The following is a 22,166-nucleotide window of genomic DNA, read 5'->3' as shown; positions in this document are numbered from 1 at the left end:
AAAATCTGGCGCCCACACCTCTATGTATAGAGATGGTCTCTTGTTTGAAGCCGCAGGAGGCTTTGAAGGCACCGGCGGTGGTGGGGAATCATGGGGCCTCATAGCTGTGCGTCTTCTCTTTTCTTGGAGACGCTTCCCCCAATAGTCCTACTTTCTACTCAGAACTAAATAAGGAACATTTGCTGAAATACCCTTTCAAAGGCCAAGACCCAGAGCCCAACCTGAAACCAAATGACAAAAAGCTAATGAGGTCATGGTTTTTATTTCTTTATTTATTTATTTATTTATTTATTTATTTATTATTTATTTATTTATTTATTTATTATCTTTTATTTTTTTAGGTCATGGGGTTTTTGATAGGTGTCTCGATTTGTGAATCGGCTGCTCTGGACGCATGGAAATATTGAAAGCAAGACAAGATTAAGACAAACCGACTCACGTACGGGCCAAATTAAAAGGCAAGTTCCCAATGTATACCTCCTTCTCTCTTCTCTTCCCAGATGTCTTCTGTGGAATTAAACCACTGTAATGATATAAGGAACTAATAAAATGTTGACCTACGCCCTCCACAAAATTAAACATAAGTCAGCATTCCACTAGAGTGGAAAGCGAACGAGTAATAAATTTGCGGGACTCCCAGTAGAGAGCGACCCAATGCTAACAGTGCTTCCGGGAGGGAAGGACCAAGGGACTTCACAGGCTCATCGTTATTCCTGCTACCACCCCCTTCTGTCAAGCATGCTGGTGCACATCTAAAGCTGGGAGTTCATCATGCCGAGTAGATAAACACTAAATTAGCCGAAGGGAAGAAGTTACAGTAAATGTAATTTCAAGAGCGGGGCCTTGGGCTAGCTGGGTCAACTTTCTTTATTTGTTCTGACATCCCTAAAAAGATTTAATGTTTCCAAACAGTGTTATTTTCTTTAATAAAGACTTGAACAACCTCAGATATTAAAATTTTCAGGAGTGTTTACATCTATATGCTTTTGAGTATCGCTCTTTATTGTCAGAACGTTCCGGGGTAATAAAGGCACACGTTTTTAAAATAACGCAGCTGAGCTCTGGTGTCTAACACCAGTCCAGTCTTTGTGTTTCCAGAGAAAAGAAGGATGCGAGAATGAAAGTGCAGGAGGTATTGTTCATGGAGACCCGAAGAACCGATCTGGAATTCTTCGTGGGCACAAGTGTACCGGCCCTAAAAATTGGGCTGCTAAGTCCTTTGCTACGTAGGGACATCATGATTTTTATGGTCCCCACCCCTGCCAGATGTCATTAGGTCATTTCTTTTAACAACTGTGTTTTCCCATTACATTAGATTATTTTTTCCTAAGGAGATTATCACCTAGTTTGGTATTTCAAAAAATTTTTAAAATATTATTTATTTATTTATCTATTTATCTATCTATCTATCTATCTATTTATTTATTTATTTATTTATTTATTTATTTATTTATTTATTTATGAGAGACACAGAGAGAGACAGAGACACAGGCAGAGGGAGAAGCAGGCTCCCTGCGGGAAGCCCGACGTGGGACTCGATCCCAGGACCCTGGGGTCGCGCTCTGAGTCAAAGGCAGATGCTCAACCACTGAGCCGCCCAGGTGTCCCAGTATTTAAAGTTTTTGAATATAATTTTTCACAAATCACAGTAGGTTTTGCATTTTCTTGTTTGGTGTAATACTACCCATGATTTGCTTGAAAGGCTTTATATCATTAATGTTACAAAGCTGAGATCGCACTGCATGCACTTATCGACATACTGTATTTGTCATGTAACAATGCATCGTGGAAATGGCGCGGAGTCTGTCTGCTAACTTGGGTTCCCAGCTGGGGGGAGGGGGCGCGTACTGGCCCTTTTAGGGAAGGGTCCTCCACTGTGTCCGACCACATCAACTCAACCTGTGCAGTTGGACAGCAGTTCCAGCACAGGCTTAGAGTCTGGGCTTGGGAATTATGCAGATCTGGGTTTGGGTCTCAACTACTCCTTCCTGACCGATGTCCCAGCAAAATGGGAAAAAGATATTTGTCACACGGGAGTGTTGTTTACTTAGAGTACAGCCTGGAAAGCAGTGAGACACTGGTGCACAGTACAATCAAGAGATGGCTTTGGCTGCTAACTACACTACTGTTACTAGTGTTTTTATTTCCTTCGTAGGCTTCTCCTCTACTGGGTTGAGGTAGAAATCCTGGCATCTTTATTGATATTTCTGAGAAAAAAAGTTTAAATCACATAAGCTGTATTAGCAGATCTAACAATTTTTCGAAAGCTGCTCCATCAACCTCTTTTTCTACAGAGATTTTTTTTAAGATTTTATTTATTTATTTGTTAGAGAGAGAGAGAGCACGAGCAGGGGAGCAGCAGGCTGAGGGAGAGGGAGAAGCAGACTCCCCGTGAGCAAGGAGCCTGATGCAGGGATCGATCCCAGGATCGGATCATGACCCGAGCCAAAGGCGGACGTTTAACTGACTGAGCCACCCAGGCATTGCTTACAGAGATTTTCAACGTGCATGCTTCACCTTCCAGCTGCAGGTGGCATTTTCTGAGCCATGGAGGTAGTCTTATCCACCCTTCCTGTCAAAACCATTTACCAGACAAGCGTCCTACTCACTATTTCCTACCGCTACCTGAATTGACCCCCCAAAACCAAAACCAAAACAAACCAAAACAAACTCACTAACTCCCAAAAAGACTTATTTTTATTTAAAACTCTTAAAGGTTTTCAGAAGTTTCTAAAGCAAACTAGCAGGGTGAGCCTGGTTCTCCTGCGTGTCTGCAAAGGTAACGAAGCGGCAACATGTGAGCGATGAGCGGCCCCTGGAGAAGGGGCCTGGTTGTCTAGGTTCTGGAGTAAAAGTCTGTTTCTTGTGAGCATTGGGGCCTTATCAGTCACCTGGACATCCTTGCTCTCTGATTTCTCATCCATTAAATGGGCTCACAGCACCAGGCTTCTCCTGACTCATAAGGCTGAGTGGATCAAATGAGGGTATGCACGGAAGTTTCGAGCACTACGTAACACGATTATTAAGGGCCTTCCTGGGCAGAATGACTTTCTTCTGGCCCGAGGAGCTTACCTGACACACCTTCTAACTGGACCATTCACCACATTTAGGACAGGTTTCGGTGTTTCATATCACTTCACACATACCACTGCCCTACAGGTGCATCATTGAGTTACTTTTCACTTTACTGCTAATAAAACTGCCCCAACAATTGTTTGTCATTAATGCCATCTATTTGATGTTTTTATTTATTTTGACTTACCAAATGTTGTATGCAATTACTATATTCAACTTGATGAGTTTGGAGATGAGCACACGCCGGTGGAAAAATGACCACCATCTATAAATTCTTTCAGTTATGGCAGCAAGTGTGACCCAAAGTAAGGCATAAGTGGGTGCCTTGAGGAAAGGTGCTCCCATCACAGAAACCTAAGCAAGGCAGCATTAGCACTATGGTCGGGGGTGAGGGGCATGTGGTGCAGAAACGGATGTTGGAGGCTGGAAAGATGGACCACAGTGGTATGAGATAAAATTCTTTTTTTTCCCCCCAAACTGTCACCTCATGTAACCCAGAAGGCAGAGTAAAGGCCTGTGACCTGTAGCTTTGGGGGAAGGTGCTTCAGAAGAGCCAGAAGGTCATGGGTGTCAGTTGCTTCCCGCTTCCTAAATCAAAGAATGAGTGGGTTCGGAAGAGAATCAGCCAGTTTCTCACCACCCCCCAAAGGCAATAAAGTCCAAAAATTTAGAGCCTTACACCAGAGAACAAGAAAGAAACTGCAAGAAAAGTTGACCAACAAAGACGCATTCAGATTTCTTAGCTCAACAAACTGGCTTAGCTCCATGAGTGGAGGTAAAATTAGGATCTTTACCTCCCATGCAAGTCTTTTGCTTCAAATGGCCTCAAGAGAGCTGCCATGACCTCAAGAGGGTGTGATCACATACGTCCAAGATTCATATCCAGGAAAGACTGTGGAGTTCCCAGATCAGAAGCCAACACAGGTTTTTGAGGAATTGTGCGGGCAACGAAACCAGCACAATGGATCAACAAGAGACTTGAAAGTGTAAAACAACCCTGAGTGCTGTTGAGACTTGCAGGAAATGGACCCTTCGGGACTCCTTCCTTATCTGCAACACTCAATTCGGAGGTGGCCATGGCAGATTATGGGCGAGGTAGAGCCTCCCAGGGGACAGAGCCATGGAGGGCCCTACAGATAACAGACAGAGACTTGGTTTAGTCAAGAACTATACTCCCCCTGAGGGAAGGGAGGATGGGTGGTGGGCGGGGGTCCTCAGAGTGCCTGCCTAGCATCATTTCATCACTCCTGGGGACCACAGGGCTTTGCTTTTCTAAAAATATGTAAGAGAGGGATCCCTGGGTGGCTCAGCGGTTTAGCGCCTGCCTTTGGCCCAGGGCGCGATCCTGGAGACCCGGGATCGAGTCCCACATCGGGCTCCCGGTGCATGGAGCCTGCTTCTCCCTCTGCCTGTGTCTCTGCCTCTCTCTCTCTCTCTCTCTCTGTGGGACTATCATAAATAAATAAAAGTTAAAAAAAATAAAAATATGTAGGAGAGTCATTCATTGGGTTAAACCACTGAGATTTTAGTTACTTTGTAGTAACAACTGGTGCTATCCTAATATTTGCTTCTTTCCCTCGGTGCCTAGCATTTAGCATACAGTGTGTGTTTCCCTTGGTTACACCTTTCTGACCATTTTTAGGATTCATATTCAATATATAGCTCCATTAGCAAGCTTCATTAGCAACTGTTTTTTTTTTTATAATTTGGCTGTAATTCTGATTATTAGCGGGTAAGAAACTATCATCTTTATTTTATTTTAAAAGACAGAATTCAGTGATTTTTAAAACAATTTTTTGAAAATTCCTGATGAAAACAACTGAGGTCATGCTCTTTGTGATACAAAAATTAGAGAACCTAATCATTTGTTCTTTATGATGTGGGAGTTATTATTATTTTTTTAAAGTCCTTAATTTCACTTGCAGGAGAAGGCTGCTAGTCTCTTCTTGGCTAAGACGGGATGGGCCTCCAGTTAGATGAAAGCCAAAATGAACATGACATCCTTACCATCTGTTCACTTGGTTTTGGGAGAATATAGACTCTGAGTATCTGTGCCAGAGAATACACCCTGAGCTCTCTCTTGTCGAACTTTCACCAAAGCCCCCGAAATATGTGATAGTCATACTAAGAACATGTAGTTTATTCATTTTTTAGAGTTAGTCTTACCCACGGATAAGGCCAGAGGATTAGAAAGCTGTGTCACATCAGCCCCTCACCCTTTTTGTGGGCCCATCACCCCTCTTCCTACTCTCTCTGGAATTGTTTGCACTGAAATCCATTTCTCTAAAAAAGGTTTTATTTATTTGTTTGAGAGACAGAGGGAGAGCATGAGCTGGGACGGGGGGCTGGTGCTGTGTGTGCAGAGGCAGAGGGAGAAGCAGAGCAGGGAGCCCAATGACCTAGGGCCCTACCCCAGGACCCTAAGATCATGACCTTAGCTGAAGACAGATGCTTAATCAACTGAGCCACGTAGGTGCCACTGAAATCCATTTTTAAGTTACACCTAACTTTCCCTAGAGATGCTACGTTGGCTGGCCTTGTGGAAACACATTTGTTGCAGAAATGCTGCTGAAAGCACTGTCTGCTGCCTTTCTCAGGACTCACTCTGTAACAAGGAGGACCAAGGGCCTTGACTATCACTGCATTTAAAAAAAAATGTGAAGAAATAAGTAAAATGCCCAAATGTGTGATGATTGGCTACGATATACATTATTTCTCTGTGCTTTTTGCACATTTTTAAACTATTTCATACTAAGAACAATTATTATCCTTATCATTGTAATACCACTCATTTTCTTACTGACCACAGGTATCCACTTCTTTCGTTTTAAAGATTTTAAAATTTATTTTAGAGAGAGAGCACCCGAGCACGTGCAAGTTCTGTTGGACTATGTGTGAGCTTCAGGTTTCACATCTGGATAGTTCTGGTGAGGACTGAATGGGGGGGACATGCTTAACATGCTTAGCTCAGAGCTGAGGACACAGTGAGCGCCGATGAACGTGCGCTCTTACCGTGGACGGGACATTGCCTAAGCGGGCGGTGCTATGGGACAGCTTTCTATGACAGTAACTCCAACCCAGGGTAGGTAAGAAATACATATACCTTTGTGACTTACTTCAGTTTTCTTTCTTTCTTTTTTTAATTCAATTTTCTTTCCCTTTTTTTTTTGACTTCAATTTTCTATGTCATCGTACAGACTGCCTGTGAACCACCTTGCATCCCTTACTCAGTGGGATGGGGGATGAAAGGAAGAGAAGGGCATAGAAATAAACTCTGGACAGCAGGAAGGAAGGAAAGTGGGAAGAAGGCCTTTGTCACACAAGACTTTGCAATTATTCCTCGTAATGTTCAGCTCTTGGATTTATCTAATTGGCATGAATTTTCATCGCATACAGTACGTTTTCAGGTGCTCTCTGCCTGCCTGGGGTTTGTTTTACATCTTGACTGGCGGTAAGCCTTCAGCTATTATCCTTGGTGCAACTGTGAGTTTTCATAAATGACGCCACTTGAGGGTTGTCACGGGTTCTGGCTCACTCCGGTGTCTGATGACTCCCAGAGTCGGCTCCTCATTATCTATGTGGAGATTGGGCACTTTGTGTTTTGGCAGCAAATGTTTCATCCAAGGTCAATTTCCCTCAAGGGCTCAGCACCGTTGCAGACGGTATGTGCTCAGGGAATGCAAATTAATTTAATGTCAGCTGTAGCCAAACCCAGCGAGGAAAGTAAACCTGCTTTTAAAAACACCGTAAACACGGATAAACACCATTGGAATTACGTGCTGTCTTGTGCGTATAGAAATGCATAAAATCTCGCCTTAATGCCAGAGGCATCACATCATAGCATTTTATGTTCATGTTTGAATTAGTCTTAGTTTCGTTCTTTGATTAGAAGTGCATCTTAATGTGAAATTATTTAAAATGTCCCTGTTACTACATTTTGTTACGTAACTGGGGGGCTGTCAGGATGGGTTGAAGATACCTGTTGTGTTTCATGTTTTTGTTTGATAGTAAAAATGCAACACGTACCAAAAAAAACCTAGCACATGCTTCTAAGAGACAGAAGGGAGCGACAGAAAACTCCAGAGGCGACCAAACCACTTAGAATCCCTTCCCACGGAAAGGATCGTGACGAACGCTTCCCATATCTCTCCCATACATGCCTGAGGTTATAGAAGTTCTTAAGATGGATTTGTAGACTGCTTCCAGAAGGAAGGGGGCGTTTCTTCTAGAGTTCTAGAGGTAACCTCGGAAGTGCCTGCATGTTCCACAAGGGCCTCCCCGCTTGAAAGAGAGCAGGGCAGGAAGTCTCCCCGACCTACTTTTCCAGAAGGAGGAGCCATAGCTTTTCTTCTGCTGCCATCTTTGATCCTGCCATCATCCTGGCTTTGCTTTCCTTCTGAGCTGGGTTGGAGAGGCTGAGGAAGACCCGGAGCACCAGAGAGCATGAATCTTTCCTCGCTGAATTCGAGGGGGTGGAGGCATCTGGCTTTCTCAACACTTCCAGAAATTTCAGCGCAATTGCGTGGCTGCATATGACAGAAAGGGAGAGGGCAGGACCTTCCGCCACCCTCGGTACAGCTCCTCCAGCAGAATTCCATCTGTGTCTTTGGAGTGCTCCCCGCTTCCAGGCTGTTCCTAGCCTCGAAGGCTTGCGCCGCCATTGTGTTCACACCTCTCGTGTCTCTTTCTTCTGGAACCGTGTTCCTACTCTTGTGGAGGACTCTCCCCAGCTCCCCGCTCTCCGCATCTGACTGGGGCTGCCAGTCATTGTTCTCCCTTTTCCCAACAGGGCAGCACATAACCCAGGCCAGGCCAGTCACAGACCTTCTCTGAGGTTTTGAAATGAGAACCAAGAGACTTTCTTCTGCAAAAGCCTGAGCCTTTTCCCAGACTTTCTTCTCAGCCCCGTGCTCCAGTGCCTGTGATCCATGACTTGGAAAAGGGGGAGGCTGCGGGAAGAGGGGTCACTCCAGCCCTGGGCGAGGGGTGGACCAGCAGAGGTACTAGAGGGAGGGAGGCAGGGAGGAGGGAGGGGAGCACGGAGAGGAGAGGGGGCTATGGCAGGGGGCAACAGGCTCTGGTCTTTGTTGTGATCCTCCAGGTCCCCTGGGCTTTCCTCCCAAACTGTAGTTAGCCCTTTCTTAAATTCTGTGACCTATGCTAAGAATTCTCCCTGCAAATGAATTTGGAATCAGTTTTCCATCATTTGCAACCAAAAGAACTCTGAGCAATAGAGCTAGACTCTCCCCCAAGCCCTCCTCAGGCTCCTGGACTCTCTGCAGTTCTCTGGCCCCTCCACTATCCAGACTTCTAGGGCTTTCCATGCCTCAAAAGCCCCAGGTTCCTAAAATAGCCAATCCTCTCCCCATCTTCAGGGCAATTTCTAATTCTGTGGCAGGTGGTGGCTCTGGTTGAGCTGATTTTTGTTCTTACATGGTTGCTGGTTAGGGGGCACCTGGGGGGCTCAGCAGGTGAAGCGTCTGCCTTCGGCTCAGGTCACGATCCCTGAGGTCCTGTGATCGGGCCCCTCGAGGGGCTCTCTGCTCAGTGCGGAGTCTGCTCTGCTCCCCTGCCCCCAACGTGGGTGCATGTGTTCTCTCTCCGCCCCCCTGTCAAATAAATACATAAAACCTTTTAAAAAAAGGCAGGTTGCTGGTTAGTTCTGAAGAATCCCAGTTTGCAGAATGTGCCAGAAGGACTGCCCTTCCTTACCTACCTTTACTCCGGACTTCATTTTGGGAAATATACCTGGAAATGGCTCTATGAGCTCTGTCCCCAACCCACACTCACCCGACCCTCCTCTTTGCCTGCAGCTCCCCACCCGTGAGGCCCTGTTCTGACACACCGAGCGTTTTTCCTGGAGACGGGGAGAGTGAGCCCTGCAAGGCTCCACAGCTCAGGTGGGTCTCCTGCAGTCTACTGCCCTGAAAGCTGACTGTTGAGCTTTTTAAAAAACTTTTAACATCATTCTGTGATGCTGCAATGGTAAGAGACGCCACTACGCAAGAGGTGACAGATGGGTTAAGACAAGAGACTGTTCCTAATTGAAAGCCAATGAACACAAGGTTGAAAAAATGCCATAAAACCATCCTCATCCTGTAACGATATAAACTGTACCAATCCGGGCCTTAGTGGCGTTCCTGAATAAACCTTGAGTTAGGGTTCACGACGGGCTTGGTTTGCTCAGGAAATAACCTGCAGCTTCTGAGATGAGCCGGGCACCGTGCTAGGCTCAGGGACTCTGCCCACCTCCGCGGGGTCACCTTATTTACACGTCTTTGATTGATGGCACAAGACACCGTAACTGCGCATTGGCATTTTCTAAGGAGAGACCCGTCCTCAAAGTACCCTCTAGCATCTCCTGCTAAAGGCCAAGCGCAAACTCCGTATCAAGTTATGAATCTGACATCCACCGGCGCTCAAAACCCGACGGGACTTGTGCCTTTGCTTTGCGGCCCGAACTTCACACGTCAACCAGCCGAACCCGAATGAGGTCTGAGTGGCCGCTGGACCCCTTCCAAATGACACTCCACTCTGCTGACAAAACCGTATCCCCCTGCTGTTCTTTTTCCTGACAGGTGTCTATTTTGCGCTCCTTCTAGAGAATGCACGGAGAGTTCCCATCCTTGATCTCTTGGCTTAGTTCCCAGGGAGACTTCCTCACTCTGTTTTATTCATGGGGCCTCTCAGGCTGGCTCCTCCACTGTGAAAATCAGTGGTGGGGGGTAGGGTCCATCAATGAATCGGCAATAAAATCTGACGGTCATCATAAAACCATGCCTTCGTGTGCCGAAAAGCCTACAACCAGAGTGAGGTTCTGGGGCAGGTCTGTGTTTTAAGGATTATTTTTTTTTTTCAGGCAGAGCATCCATCCACAGAGACAAACAAAAACAAAAACAAAACAAAACAAAAACAAAAATTAAAAAAAAAAACCAGAAACAAAAACAAACCCAAACAAAACCCCAACCACAGTTTAATTCATATTGTGTTGAAGTAAGTGAAAGAAGTAGGTCAGATAAACCAAAATAGCCTTCGCTGGGAAGCATGATAAGCTCCAGACATCTGAGAGCACGGAGAAGAGAGGATGGTGTGACAGATAAAACCAGTCGATTTTTTTTTTTATTTGAGTGCAATTTGCCAACATAGAGCATAACACCCAGTGCTCATCCCATCAAGGGCCCTCCTCAGTGCCTGTCAACCAGTCTATTGATAGACGTGTGGACGCGAAGCAGCAAGGCAAAAATATACATAGGGCACATTTAGTCTACCTTTTCCCTAAGAGATGTCTTTGCTGTTAACTCCATCGTTGTCTTTCCTTCTATATCTACACGCCCTTCTACTTGGCTGATCAAGAATTTGTAGGAGAAAGCGTGACCACCCAACCACCCCAATGATACCAAGTCAACCACCCCAACCATACCAACCCAACCACCCCAATGATACCAAGCCAACCACCCCAAACATATCAACCCAACCACCCCAATGATACCAAGCCAACCACCCCAATCATACCAAGCCAACCACCCCAATCATACCAAGCCAACCACCCCAACCATAACCAGTGGCCAAGTATAACCGAGGACAGGGATCATAAAACCGTCTCCCATACAAGCGATGCACACAGGTATATACCTTGAGAATGACGGTCCTCTCGTGCCGGGTGATGTTGACACTGTGGGGTTGTCCGTTGGCCATGTTCCTGTGGTCTGCGTCAATGTTGTACGGTTCTCTGGTACCGCCCAGGTTGTACCGAATCTGTAAGCTTCCTACGGAAGGGAAAGAAAAGAGACTCTGTAATTTGTTTGCTCTAGGTTTCATTTCATTGTATTTTATTTTATTTTTTTGGAGATTTTATTTATTTACTTGAGAGAGAGAGAGGAGAGGGAGAGAGAGAGAGAGAACTCAGTGAGGGTGAGGGATGGAGGGAGAGGGAGAAGCAGGGTCCCCACTGAGCAGGGAGCCCAACGTGGGGCTCGATCCCAGGGCCCCGGGATCATGACCTGAGCCGAACACAGGTGCTCGACCCGCTGAGCCACCCAGGTGCCGCTAGGTTTCATCTCCATGTCACTTCTCTCACCCCCGTTGCTCAGGCTGGCCTGTTTTGCTGTCTGCCCATACCGTGGCTCTTCTGAGTTCTGACTCCCTAGGTCGATGGCACAAGCCAAACCACAGGGTTAAAAGCCTCAGGCACGCAGGAGTTCATAGTCCCCCAACCGGGGGCCATCAGTGACCATCATCTCAAAGCTGAAGCAGCAAATGGTATAAATGATCCGAGCGGGGACCGAGCCTGGGAAGGATGATGGGGACACACACAGCATAGGACTATGGAGACGCCGGCAGAGCGACAAAATACTACGTGAAATAAAAAATAAATGCAGGACGCAGGGATGGTCTCCCGCCACCAGCAAAGTGCGACATTCGGCGTATAAAAGAATCATGAGCATACAATATTAAAAATAAACATAATTTACAAAAGAGAAGTACATGGGATTTGGGGTGGCTTCACTGAGGCCAAGAAAACAAAGCGATGAATTTTATTCTAGGTTAGAGATTGCATCAATCCGGATGCACATCAAAGGAAAGATGGGCATCCCGGGACCCCGGGTTCTCACTGGCCCTCAGGTCTGGCTCACTTTGCCTCGGACAAATCACCCTGTTTTTCTCTCCATCTTGCTTGTCTCCCCCCAGCAATGACAGATAATATTCGAAAAGACTAATATAATATTCTAGAGCCCGCTGTTCATTAATCTGCACAGCAAACATATCTTGTGTTTCTTATTTATGATTCTTTGAGACATCAATTTTTTTTTTGTTTTTGGAGACATCAATTTTTTAATCTCATTTTTCTCATTTTTTTTAACCCAAATTGGATTCTTCATGTTCACAGCTTCCGACATCCCACAGCTTAAAGACCAAAGCCTGCCGTCCAGCCAGGGTTTGACCGGCTCTAGATCGTCTCACCGGGGTCTCTGCTGCCTCTTTCCATTGCCTCCCGGAGGAACGACGCGGAGAGCCTGATTGGCAAGTCATGAAATAAAACACGATAATCAAAACTTAGAAATGATTTGAAATCATTTCTAGATTATCCAGATTTCTTGGAAATGAAGGAAAAGAAAAAGAAAAAGAGAAAGAAAGTCCCCGGAAATCCCACCGTCCAGAGAGAACTACTGTGACTATTTGGCCGGTGTCTTTTCCCCGAAATCCATCGTGCCCTTGCGTATCCACATACACAGGACTGAATGCGAGGTTTCTGGAACGCTGCCCTCCGGCGCGCAGCCACCGTGGCTCAACTATTCCACCGCGTGCCCGGACCTGCCAGCAGCGCGCATTAGATTAATCAAGAACTAACTGTGTGGCCTGATTTCGCTCTCTGGACAAATTTGACGAACTGTCCCTGCTTTTGAGTTTGACCCTATAGTGTTTTATCCTAGATGGGTTTGCTTACAGCATTTCGACCAAGCGCTGCTGCTTTTCCCCTCCTGGGTGAGTGTGAATTCACGGCCCGTCCTGCATCTCTGTAGGCACAGGTGTCCCCTGGTGGTTGGGGGGGAGCTTGTGGGGACCCCGGGGAGCCCTCCCTCCTCCTGGGGGATGCAGCTCCAGGCAGAGCTGGCTCAACTTGGTGACTCTGTGCTGACCACGTGGCATCGGGGGCCTGACGGCCACCACTTGAGCTTCACCTGCGTCATCTTCTGTCTGGATCACCTGATCCGAATCAGTTTCTCCTTAGCAATAACCCTCTTGGCCTCTTGCCTTCCTTCCTTCCTTCCTTCCTTCCTTCCTTCCTTCCTTCCTTCCTTCCTTCCTTTTCTTTCTTTTGAAGATTTTATGTATTTATTCATGAGAGACACACAGAGAGAGGCAGAGACCCAGGCCGAGGGAGAAGCAGACCCCATGCAGGGAGCCCGACGTGGGACTCGATCCCAGGCCCCCGGGGTCACGCCCTGGGCCCAAGGCTGATGCTCAGCCGCTGAGCCGCCCTGGGATCCCTTGGCCTCATTGCACTGTTAGCTGAGCCCCTTCTTTCTCTGCTCTCCCTCACCACCAATCCCATCCCAGGGGAGGTCTCACTGGCACTTCAGACACCACGCAAAACTCTTGCTCTTCCCCCCAGACAGTTTTCCGTCTCAATTTTCCACATTTCAGTTAATGCCTAACTTCAGCCTCCAGCCTGTTCCTGCCGGAAGCCCTGCCTCCCCTGTCCCTCCTGTATTACACACGCGATCTGCTGGCAAATCTCCGCGGTTCTTCCTTTAAAACACACCCTGACACTCCTTTTCCTCATCACCTCCATTTCTACCCCCTGGATCAAGCCACCGGCGTCATTTGCCTGGATTGCTGGACTCACCTCCATACTAACAAGCTTCCTTGCTTCTGCCATTGCCCCAGCTCCGCTGCCCCAACCCAGCCTCTGCCCCCACTCCCCGGTCCCTTCTCAGAGGGCAGACATAGTGCTCCTCTGCTCGGAACCCTCCACAGCTTCCTATCACGACCAGAGTAAAAATCCAAGTCTTCCTAATGGCTCACCAGGCCCTATATGATCTTCCCCTAGTATCTCTGACATAATCTCTTTTTCTCCTCCTCGCTCACTCCTCACCAGTCCACAGTAGCCTCCTTGCTGGTTCTTTAGAAGCCAACATGTTGCTGCCTCAGGACCTTTGCCCTTGCTGGCTCTTCTGTCTATGATGCTCGTTCCTCAGTTCTCTGCATGGCTGACCCCAAACCTGCTCAAATGTCTTCCTAGTGATTATTTCTGTGATTTCCTAGTTAAAAGAATTGACCCACTCCTTTGCTTTGGCCAGCTCCTCTCTTTTCTGCCCCTTTTCCCCCCATGAGAGTAATAGTTTTTGTTTACGTTCTCTGTACTTTATTCCTTTTTTTTTTAAAAAAAGATTTATCCATTTATTTTTTCATGATAGACGTAGAGACAGAGAGAGGCAGAGACACAGGAGGAGGGAGAAGCAGGCTCCACGTGGAAGCCCCACACGGGACTCGATCCCGGGACTTCAGGATCGCACCCTGGGCCAAAGGCAGGCGCCAAACCGCTGCGCCACCCAGGGATCCCGTGTACTTTATTCCTAATTCCTAGAATAATGCCTGATACCTGGTAGGTGCTGAATAAATGTTGAATGAATGAAATGGTCTCCCTGCTTCTGTGCCTTTTATTGTTGCAGAGAGATTTCTTGAAAATGCATGATTGACGATTTCACTGGTTCACTAAAAACTCTTCAAAGCCTTCCAGTTGTTCATAGAATGAAGACACACATTCCTAATATAACAGAAGATGCCTTGTCTGATCTGAGCTCTGCCCGATGCGTTATTTTCCAATGACGCCATTTACTCTCTCGCTTTTTACATCAAGCTGCCTTGGCCTTCTGTTATGCCCCAGAAAATATGATTCTCCTTTCTACCCCAGGACCTTTGAATACGCTGCTCCCGTTTTCTGAGCTGCTTCTCGCCCCACCCCTCAGCGCTTTACCCTATCTTTTCCCCCTTTACCCTAATAGCATTAAAAACAGTCTATTATTTGGACCTGAACAGGGGGGAGAGGAGACAGTTGCTCGGCTACGTGCAGTAGAACATACTGACTGTCTTGAGTTGTTACGCTCTACTTCTTGTGCTTGGACCACGTAAAATCACAGCCAGCTGTATTCATTCATCGTTTATTTACTCATTTCTTCAGAATATGAAAAGCACTGGTGAATCCGAGTTTTCAAGGCCTGAAAGTGCGCTGTCTGCCTGGCTATCAGGAGTGCAGAGTCCACCTCTAGGACACACACCCACCTCCAACCCCCTGTGTCTGGTCCTTGGGGTACAAAGAGAAGAAAGGCCAGGCCCTGCCTTTGAGGGTTAGCGGTTTGAGGAACTAGTAATTAGGCAAAAACCCAGATTATTTTCCTCCCTACTGTCTTTGTCATTGGTCCCCTTACGTTCCCCAGCTCATTAAAATCAGTCTTAAGCTGTTTCCATGATTTTTTTTCTCTTTTCTGGCTTTCTTTCTTTGTAAATATGATTTAAAATTTCTGTGACTGCCTCACTTAATGGCGACGGAAATGATTTGCTTTGAGAAAACAGACGAGTTGGAACGTGAAATTTATAGGTAGGGGATATCCATAAACAGTAATGGCAATCTTCTTGAATAATAACATTTAAATGATATATGTATTCCTTTCAAATAATAGTACAAGAGAAGCACTAAATGATGGTAGGGAGGATATTAATATTTTCCATTAATATAAAATATTATTAAAATGGAAAAATACTTCACTTCTGCATCTCCGGTGCATCTCCCAAGTGAATTAAAGCAGTTATAAGGGACTGCTCGTTTATTGGCTGCAGCAAATAACATGCTTAGCAGATTGATTCTCTCCTGGCCATCATCATTACCATCAGCAAACACTTAGGGGGCACCTCATGTAGGCAGGAGATGTAGTGCTGGGGGCTTCTCATCTCGCTGGGAAGACAGGGCGTATTTATAACAAAGACAGATAACAAGACGGCACACCGAGTGCCAGACACATGACATTGAAAATAAGTATAACGAGAGTCTCAGGTAAGGGGAAGTCACGGCAAGGAGGTGAGACTTGACTTGGCTCTAGAGTGAAAGGCAGGTGTTAGAGCCCAGAGGAAGATGGAGCTCCTCCAGGTAAGGGGGCCCGGTGGGCAAGGGTGCAGGTGTCACACGCGCTTGGGGGGCCGTGAGGAAGAGCTGCGACGTGTGGCACTGGATGTAGGTCAAATGGCCAGATGCAGATTAAATCCGTGGGCTGTGGACGGTAGTAACTGCCAACACCTACCTGGACTGCAGACTGCATAGGGATAGGGTAATGCTTCACACTTACTGCCTCATTCCATTTTCATGACACCCCACGAGGGAGGCCCTGTTTTACAGAACAAGGCACGGGGCTTGGGGCTGATGTCCACGATCGCCATCCCACAACCCGCACAAAAGGCAGAAGCAGATTCAAACACAGACATTCTGGTTCTACACTGGAAGCTCTCAGCCCAGAGCCCTGTGGTCTCGACTGGCAGGTTGTGGGATTTGGGCTTTCTCCTGCCCTTCGCGGGGCGGGGGGCGGGGGGGGGGCGGTGGGCCCTACTGATCCATGATGAGGGACACTGTGTATGATGAAGGCTGTGGCGGGTCACAGCGAGCAGGGAGTGGGGTGGGTCAGAGCCCCCCGGATGTGCTGGGGTGCACTGCTATCCTCTGAAGGAAGAATGGGTGCCCGGAGCTGGGCTCCCCTCCGCAGGCCAGGCTGCTGGAGCCCCCAGGTTGGTGGCCTCCCAAACACGACCTCGTCCATTTACTCAAATACCATTCCAGATGCAATGATCTTCTCTGCCTGCCAGGGCCTGAATGAGGTTGGAGGCAGTGAATTCAAAGACGTTGCCACAGACTAGCAGGGGGGAAGGAAACAGATACCCCCGAGGGACATGGTGTGAAGAATCTGCAGGACTTGTTTGCCTGGGTGGCTCGCAAAAGGAGGGGGATGGAGCATTTAAGCATTTAAGAATGACACCGCGTGGTGCTTGGGAATTCAGGTATCTCAGGGTTGGCGGGGGGGGGGGGGGGGGCAGCACAGTCGGAAGCAGAGCGTCTGGAGAAGGGGCTAGTTTTGGGGACCCAGGGATGGTAACATGCTTTCAACATGTCAAGTTTGAGGGATGTCAGGGCATTTAGTTAAGACTTTCAGGTTTTTAAATTTTTTTCCTGATATTTTGGCACAGTCCTTATTGATTTTTTCCTTCAGAATTTTCTAACTTTAAATAGCAGTGAAACAAAAATACCGTCTTCGAAGTGTGAAAAAAAAAACAAATTTTTAAACAGCAGTTCGAAGATGGCCTTGCAAGATTAGGAAGAAACCCACTGGTCATGCTTTCCCAACGCACGGAGAGTGCACTAGAGCTCTCCGCCCCACGGAGAGGGTGGTGGAGGTCTCGGGGCCTGGAATCAGACACCTGAGCGTAGAAATCCTGGTGTGGCCATCGCCAGCTGAGAGTGCAAGCCACTTAACCTCTCCATACTTGAGTTGTATCATCTGTTGACAGGGGATAAAGGATGATACCGACCTCGTAGTTGTGTGGCTCATAGGAATTAATGCATGTGCAACACAGCACACCTTCAGGCATCAATAAATGGCAGCACCGATATGGAACTGATTACTCTAAACCCTTGCACACGGTCAATGTCCGCAAACACCAGCATGAGCGCACACAAGGACGGCCGTGGGTTATGGGAATGTGAGTCATTGATATAGGATTGGGGACTGAATTTTAGTGTGGCAGGGACTCAAGGGGTAGACAAAACAGCATCTCCCGGCGCGTGTTCATGATGTCTTGACAAGCCCTATGTAAGAGTCGCCTCCGGGGCCCCGAGAGTCTGGGGCTTGTGGGTGGAGAACATCAGTGGGTTAAAAATCAATTGACCTGATCCAGGAGAAATACACTCAACTCATGAACTTCTGGAAAGCAGGGGTTATGTCCTTTCATCTTCTGCTTCCTCATTGATCTTAGTCATTACCCTTTCTGATGACAACAGAGTTGCTTGCTCATTGTGAGAATTTGACATTTATAAAAGTATTGCTCAGGAAAAGCAGATCGACAGACAAGAGGCACTTTGTGTTCATATTATTGTTTTTTGTTTCCTATCCATATTTTTCACAAATCCAAGATGATATTGTATAGTCAAGCTTCTATCTTTCCTTTCTTTCTCTTTCCTTCTTTTCTTTTTTCTTTCCTTTCTTTTCTTCTTTTCTTTTCTTTTCTTTTCTTTTCTTTCTTTCTCTCCTTTTTTCTTTTTTGGCTTAACATTGTATTACATCATTTTTTCTCCATACTATTTTCCCCATTGCTCTCCATAATATTATTCTTAATGGATACGTAATATTCCTTAAAATGGAATATTACCCTCTTTTACTAACCATTTTACTACAGTTGAACATCTAGGTCCTTCCTAATGCTGATTTTTATAAATAACACTGAGGGGAACATTGTCATGCCGCATCTTCGCCTGATTTTTGGCTTATTTCTTTAGAAATAATTACTGAAAGGGAAAATCTTAGGAAATATCCACGCCTCCCCGCCCCGCCCCCCCGCCCCAACCCAGCCCTCAATCTTTTTAACCAACAGTGAATTGACCACAGTAGTTTAAGAATTTACTATGTTTTAAAACACAGGCTGACCTGGGTTCATAATAATAATCTCTGCTCCCATGGAAGATAATCTTGATCTTTAAGAAGCGACCCCGCCGGAATAATCAGTGCAGAGCAAGAAGGTGTGGGCAAGGAGAGAGGCTGTCTCCACACTCTCAGCCCGTGTAATCTCTCTGGGAACTGAGTGACAGAGATTTGCTCCCTGATAACCCTACGGTATTCTTATTTGTGAAAAGGCAACCTTAGAATTTTCAAGTGTCTCAGAATTCGAGTCTTCTGAGAGGAATGGCCCCTTCAGTGTCTGAGATGTTCATGTGTCTCAGGACCGCTTGGACTCTTCCCAGAGGTCATGAGCACACTTGAATATTCTCACAAGAGGCCCATTTCAATCTTGCTCGGGCTCCATGCAGATTTGGAGATCAACATGGTCCCAGACATTACAAGTGTACATATGCTCCTGCTTTCAGCAAGCCTTATGCCAGGGATATATTTTATGGATCTAAAATTCTGAGAGGGTTTAGGAATGAAAACATCTCTGGTTTTCAATTTCTATTGAAAGTTACATATGTTTTGTAGGAACCTACTGATACGTTATCATAAATCAGGAGAACTCATTGATTTATATTACATTAATTTTACTACTTCAGAGCTCATCTCTATTTAGTACAGCAGCACATGTATTTATTTGACAGGAGCAAAAAATCATCATTATACATATGGAACAATCTCATATTCATGTAATACGCTCCCCATAAAGAACTTGACGTGCCTTAGCAACATTACTACTATGACACATTGCTAGAAGGCACTCAACTGACAAGTTGCTTTCTTGGCTCTCATGTAGGGAAATGAGGTTCAAAGACATTGGATGACTTGCTCAACATCCTGTGGAGAATAAAGGACAAGACAAGAGCAATCCAGACTTTCTAGAACATTCTGTTCACCCAACATTAAGCAGCGGAGCCCAGGCATCCTTGTCCTTACCAGCGGGTTTGATGAGAACTGCCAAGAAGTCTGTGGTGAAAGAACTGACGTAGAGGAGAATGCAGGGCGCCTTGGTGGTGCTGAAGCTGAAGCGGATGCTCTCATGGGCCAGGTCGGGAGGGGCGTTCTGCTGCTCAGGGGAGCTCTCTGCTCTGCTGCCCGGTTCCTTGGCACCGACTACCGGTGCCTGGAAGTTATACCGTAGCCACATCCCCTCTTCAAAAAACGCACCAACATCTGTTGAAAAGAAAAGGGCAGAGAAAATTGAAAAATGAGGGCAAATCAGATGCTGATCTGGCCAAGAATCTAAACTCAGGTAGACCGTTAATTTTGCCATAGCTTCAGGTCATGGAAGGCAGGTCCTGACTCCAGGAGGGGGGATCAGATTGGGCTACTCTCTATAGAGATGGCCCTTATTTCCTCAACATGGATTATCTATCAAAAAAGAAAAAAAGTCACTTAATCCAGTATGGAGAGCTGTAAATTAAAAAATAGATTAATAAAAGTTAAGAAGCTTACATCATACCAGAGGGAATTTTCATGGGTGGTAGTTAGGCCAAATAACCAAGTTAGGTTGAAGAGGCGCCCTGAAAATAGAGGCAGTACTATCACACAAACACCAATTTAAGGAGCTCATGGGCTTCCTCTGTGAGACTAGAGTTGTTCGGATGCTCACACAGGTTCCCACAGGAAAGCCCTTGACAGAACCCTGAGGAAGTCCTGGGACGCTTTGGGCACAGTGCCTAAAATCATAAGATGTGAAATTAGAGAGAGCTGGGTTCAAATATGACCACTCATTAATTAGCTGCGTGGCTTTATGGGAATTTACTTAACCTGCTGCTTTTGCCCTCAGTATTTTATATGTGAAAAGGAGACAATAAAGGATCATGTGAAATGATCAGCAGAAGTAAATTGTACCTATTATTATTATTATTAAATTAGAAGAAGAGTCACTGACCCTTCATGGTCTCTGTTGATGGCCTAATCATTGCTAATTGGTTCCTAATCACTTCCTGGCAGACCAGGTCCTCTGTTGATTGTCCCATTGCTTGGTCCCCAGTGTTCCAAAATCACCTCCGAGCTCACCACGAAAGGCTGTTTCCCTATCAAGCTTTGTTCTGTCTTCCTTGTAACTGTCTTGCCCTCTGCAGGTGTCCTTCTGGAAGCGTTTCTCAGACCTCATTTTTGTGCAATGCTTTATGCTTACAACATTTGACATCCACTAGATTAGCCCTATTCAGAAGGTATTTTGTGAAACACAGCTTTACATTGTCATTAATGGAAGAGGACAAATTCCAAAAGGATTTTTTTACACCTAGAAATTTGGAAGTCTGTCCTTGTTACATATATCCAGAACAGAGTCGGCAGAGAGTAGTGAATCAGGGTCTGGAGTCAGACACCTGTTGGTGTGAATCTGGGCTGTGCTAACCTGCTAACCAATCTGTTAACCTGTTAAACAATCTGCAATGTGTGACACTGTCTTACATAATTAACAACTGGTTTGCTCAAAATGCCATAAGCACCTGTGATGGGAAATACAGAATTAGGCAGTACTTAACCCACGCTAGTCACTGAACGACTCGCTGGGATGTCAGAGGCCGCCACCCTGGGCATGAGAAGAGACACGTCAACAGTTTGAAATCCTTTTGGTGACTGTTACAGCAGTTTCCTTAGCAGGTAATGTAATAAGAACCCCCATCTCACACCTGGAGGATCTTGAGTTGGTTTTCCCATGCTTTTAGCAAACATCTATTGAGTAGCATAGGGGTGCCAGGCACTCTGCTGGGTGCTGAGTTGACCATCCCTGCTCCCAAGAAGCTCTCCATCTAGAGGATTTAGACTATCAGGCATCTAAATGCAGGACCAGGGAATATGAGGAGCATCAGCCCTGTCTTTAGGGACCAAGGAGGACATCTGGGGTAAAAGACATGGAACAGGGGACCAAAAGAGCCAGAGGCAGTAGCTGTGGAAAGGTGAAGGGAGACCAACTCTCTGTCTAGTTGATGGAGAAGCATCAGCACTTGGTGTGGAGACGGAGACAGTGCGATCAGAGGCATCGTGCCTCAGGGGAAAGTCATATACTCTTTTTACAATGTCAGTTGTTTATGCAAGACTCATTAGTTCCCCCACTACATTTTAGGTTGGGCAATGGGGAGACAATGAAGGAAAAGGAGGTGATCCCTGCCTTCGACAGTTCAGAGCCTAGTGGGACAGATGGATGTTCATAGGCCAGCTGCTGTGATGGATTGTAGGGGCCGGTGGGGGACAGTCAAAGAGAGCAGGCCAGGCAGGTCACCTGCAGCAGACATCCCAAGGGGTTCACTTTGCCACAGAAAAGTTCTCCCTGAGTATGAAGGGTCATTACGTGGGGCCACGCAGGAGAGGAGAGGTGGGAAATGGTGCCTGGAGGGAGCAGGGGGTGAGAGGAGGGCTCAAGATCAAGGCCAGAGAGTTTGAACAAACCAGGGGCAGACAGAAAGGAAGAGAGAAACGTATGTGGCACTTGACACTGAAGATCAAGGCATGAAGGATCTGGGCCTATGGAGAGGTTCTGGGCAGCAGAGGCTGAGGAAGCAGTAGAGCCGTGGAGGCCCCGGCACCCCGGTTACAGATGCCGTCCATCGCCAGCAAGAACCTGGGCTTCCCTGAGCCGGAATGTCTCCGGTCACCGCACTTCCAGAGAGTGGGCTGAACGTAGTCCCTGATGACGTTTCTCTGTTCAAACGCTGGTCCCCAAGCCTTAGCTCCAGAATCCAGGCCAGAGGGTCCTGACAATGCACAGGACCATGCACAGCAGATTCCCCAGGCGATGCTCGTGCACGCAGGAGTTTGAGACCCTGGGAGCCAAAGCTGAGGCAGGACAGCGCACCTGGCGAAGCAGATAGCTAGCAGTCCTGTCAAGGGGAGATACGATGCGTCTTGCAGCTCAAGCGGTGACTATCCTTCCAAGGC

General features: G+C 46.7%; 1 protein-coding gene across 1 annotated transcript in view; it reads right to left on the bottom strand.

The window, feature by feature from the left end:
- Positions 1-22,166, bottom strand: part of CNTNAP2 (contactin associated protein 2) — a 1,382,004-nt gene that overhangs the window by 143,469 nt on the left and 1,216,369 nt on the right. Inside the window, exons 19-20 of the mRNA XM_055334793.1 lie at positions 19,215-19,451; positions 10,708-10,841 (exon numbers count right to left, since the gene is read on the bottom strand). Coding sequence (XP_055190768.1) covers positions 10,708-10,841; positions 19,215-19,451 — 371 coding nt within the window. The remainder of the gene's footprint in view (positions 1-10,707; positions 10,842-19,214; positions 19,452-22,166) is intronic.

Source organism: Nyctereutes procyonoides, unplaced genomic scaffold (assembly GCF_905146905.1).
Source record: "Nyctereutes procyonoides isolate TBG_1078 unplaced genomic scaffold, NYPRO_anot_genome, whole genome shotgun sequence".
Lineage (NCBI taxonomy): Eukaryota > Metazoa > Chordata > Mammalia > Carnivora > Canidae > Nyctereutes > Nyctereutes procyonoides.
The sequence above is the reverse complement of the archived record's forward strand: the minus strand, read 5'-3'. Positions and strand labels throughout refer to the sequence as shown.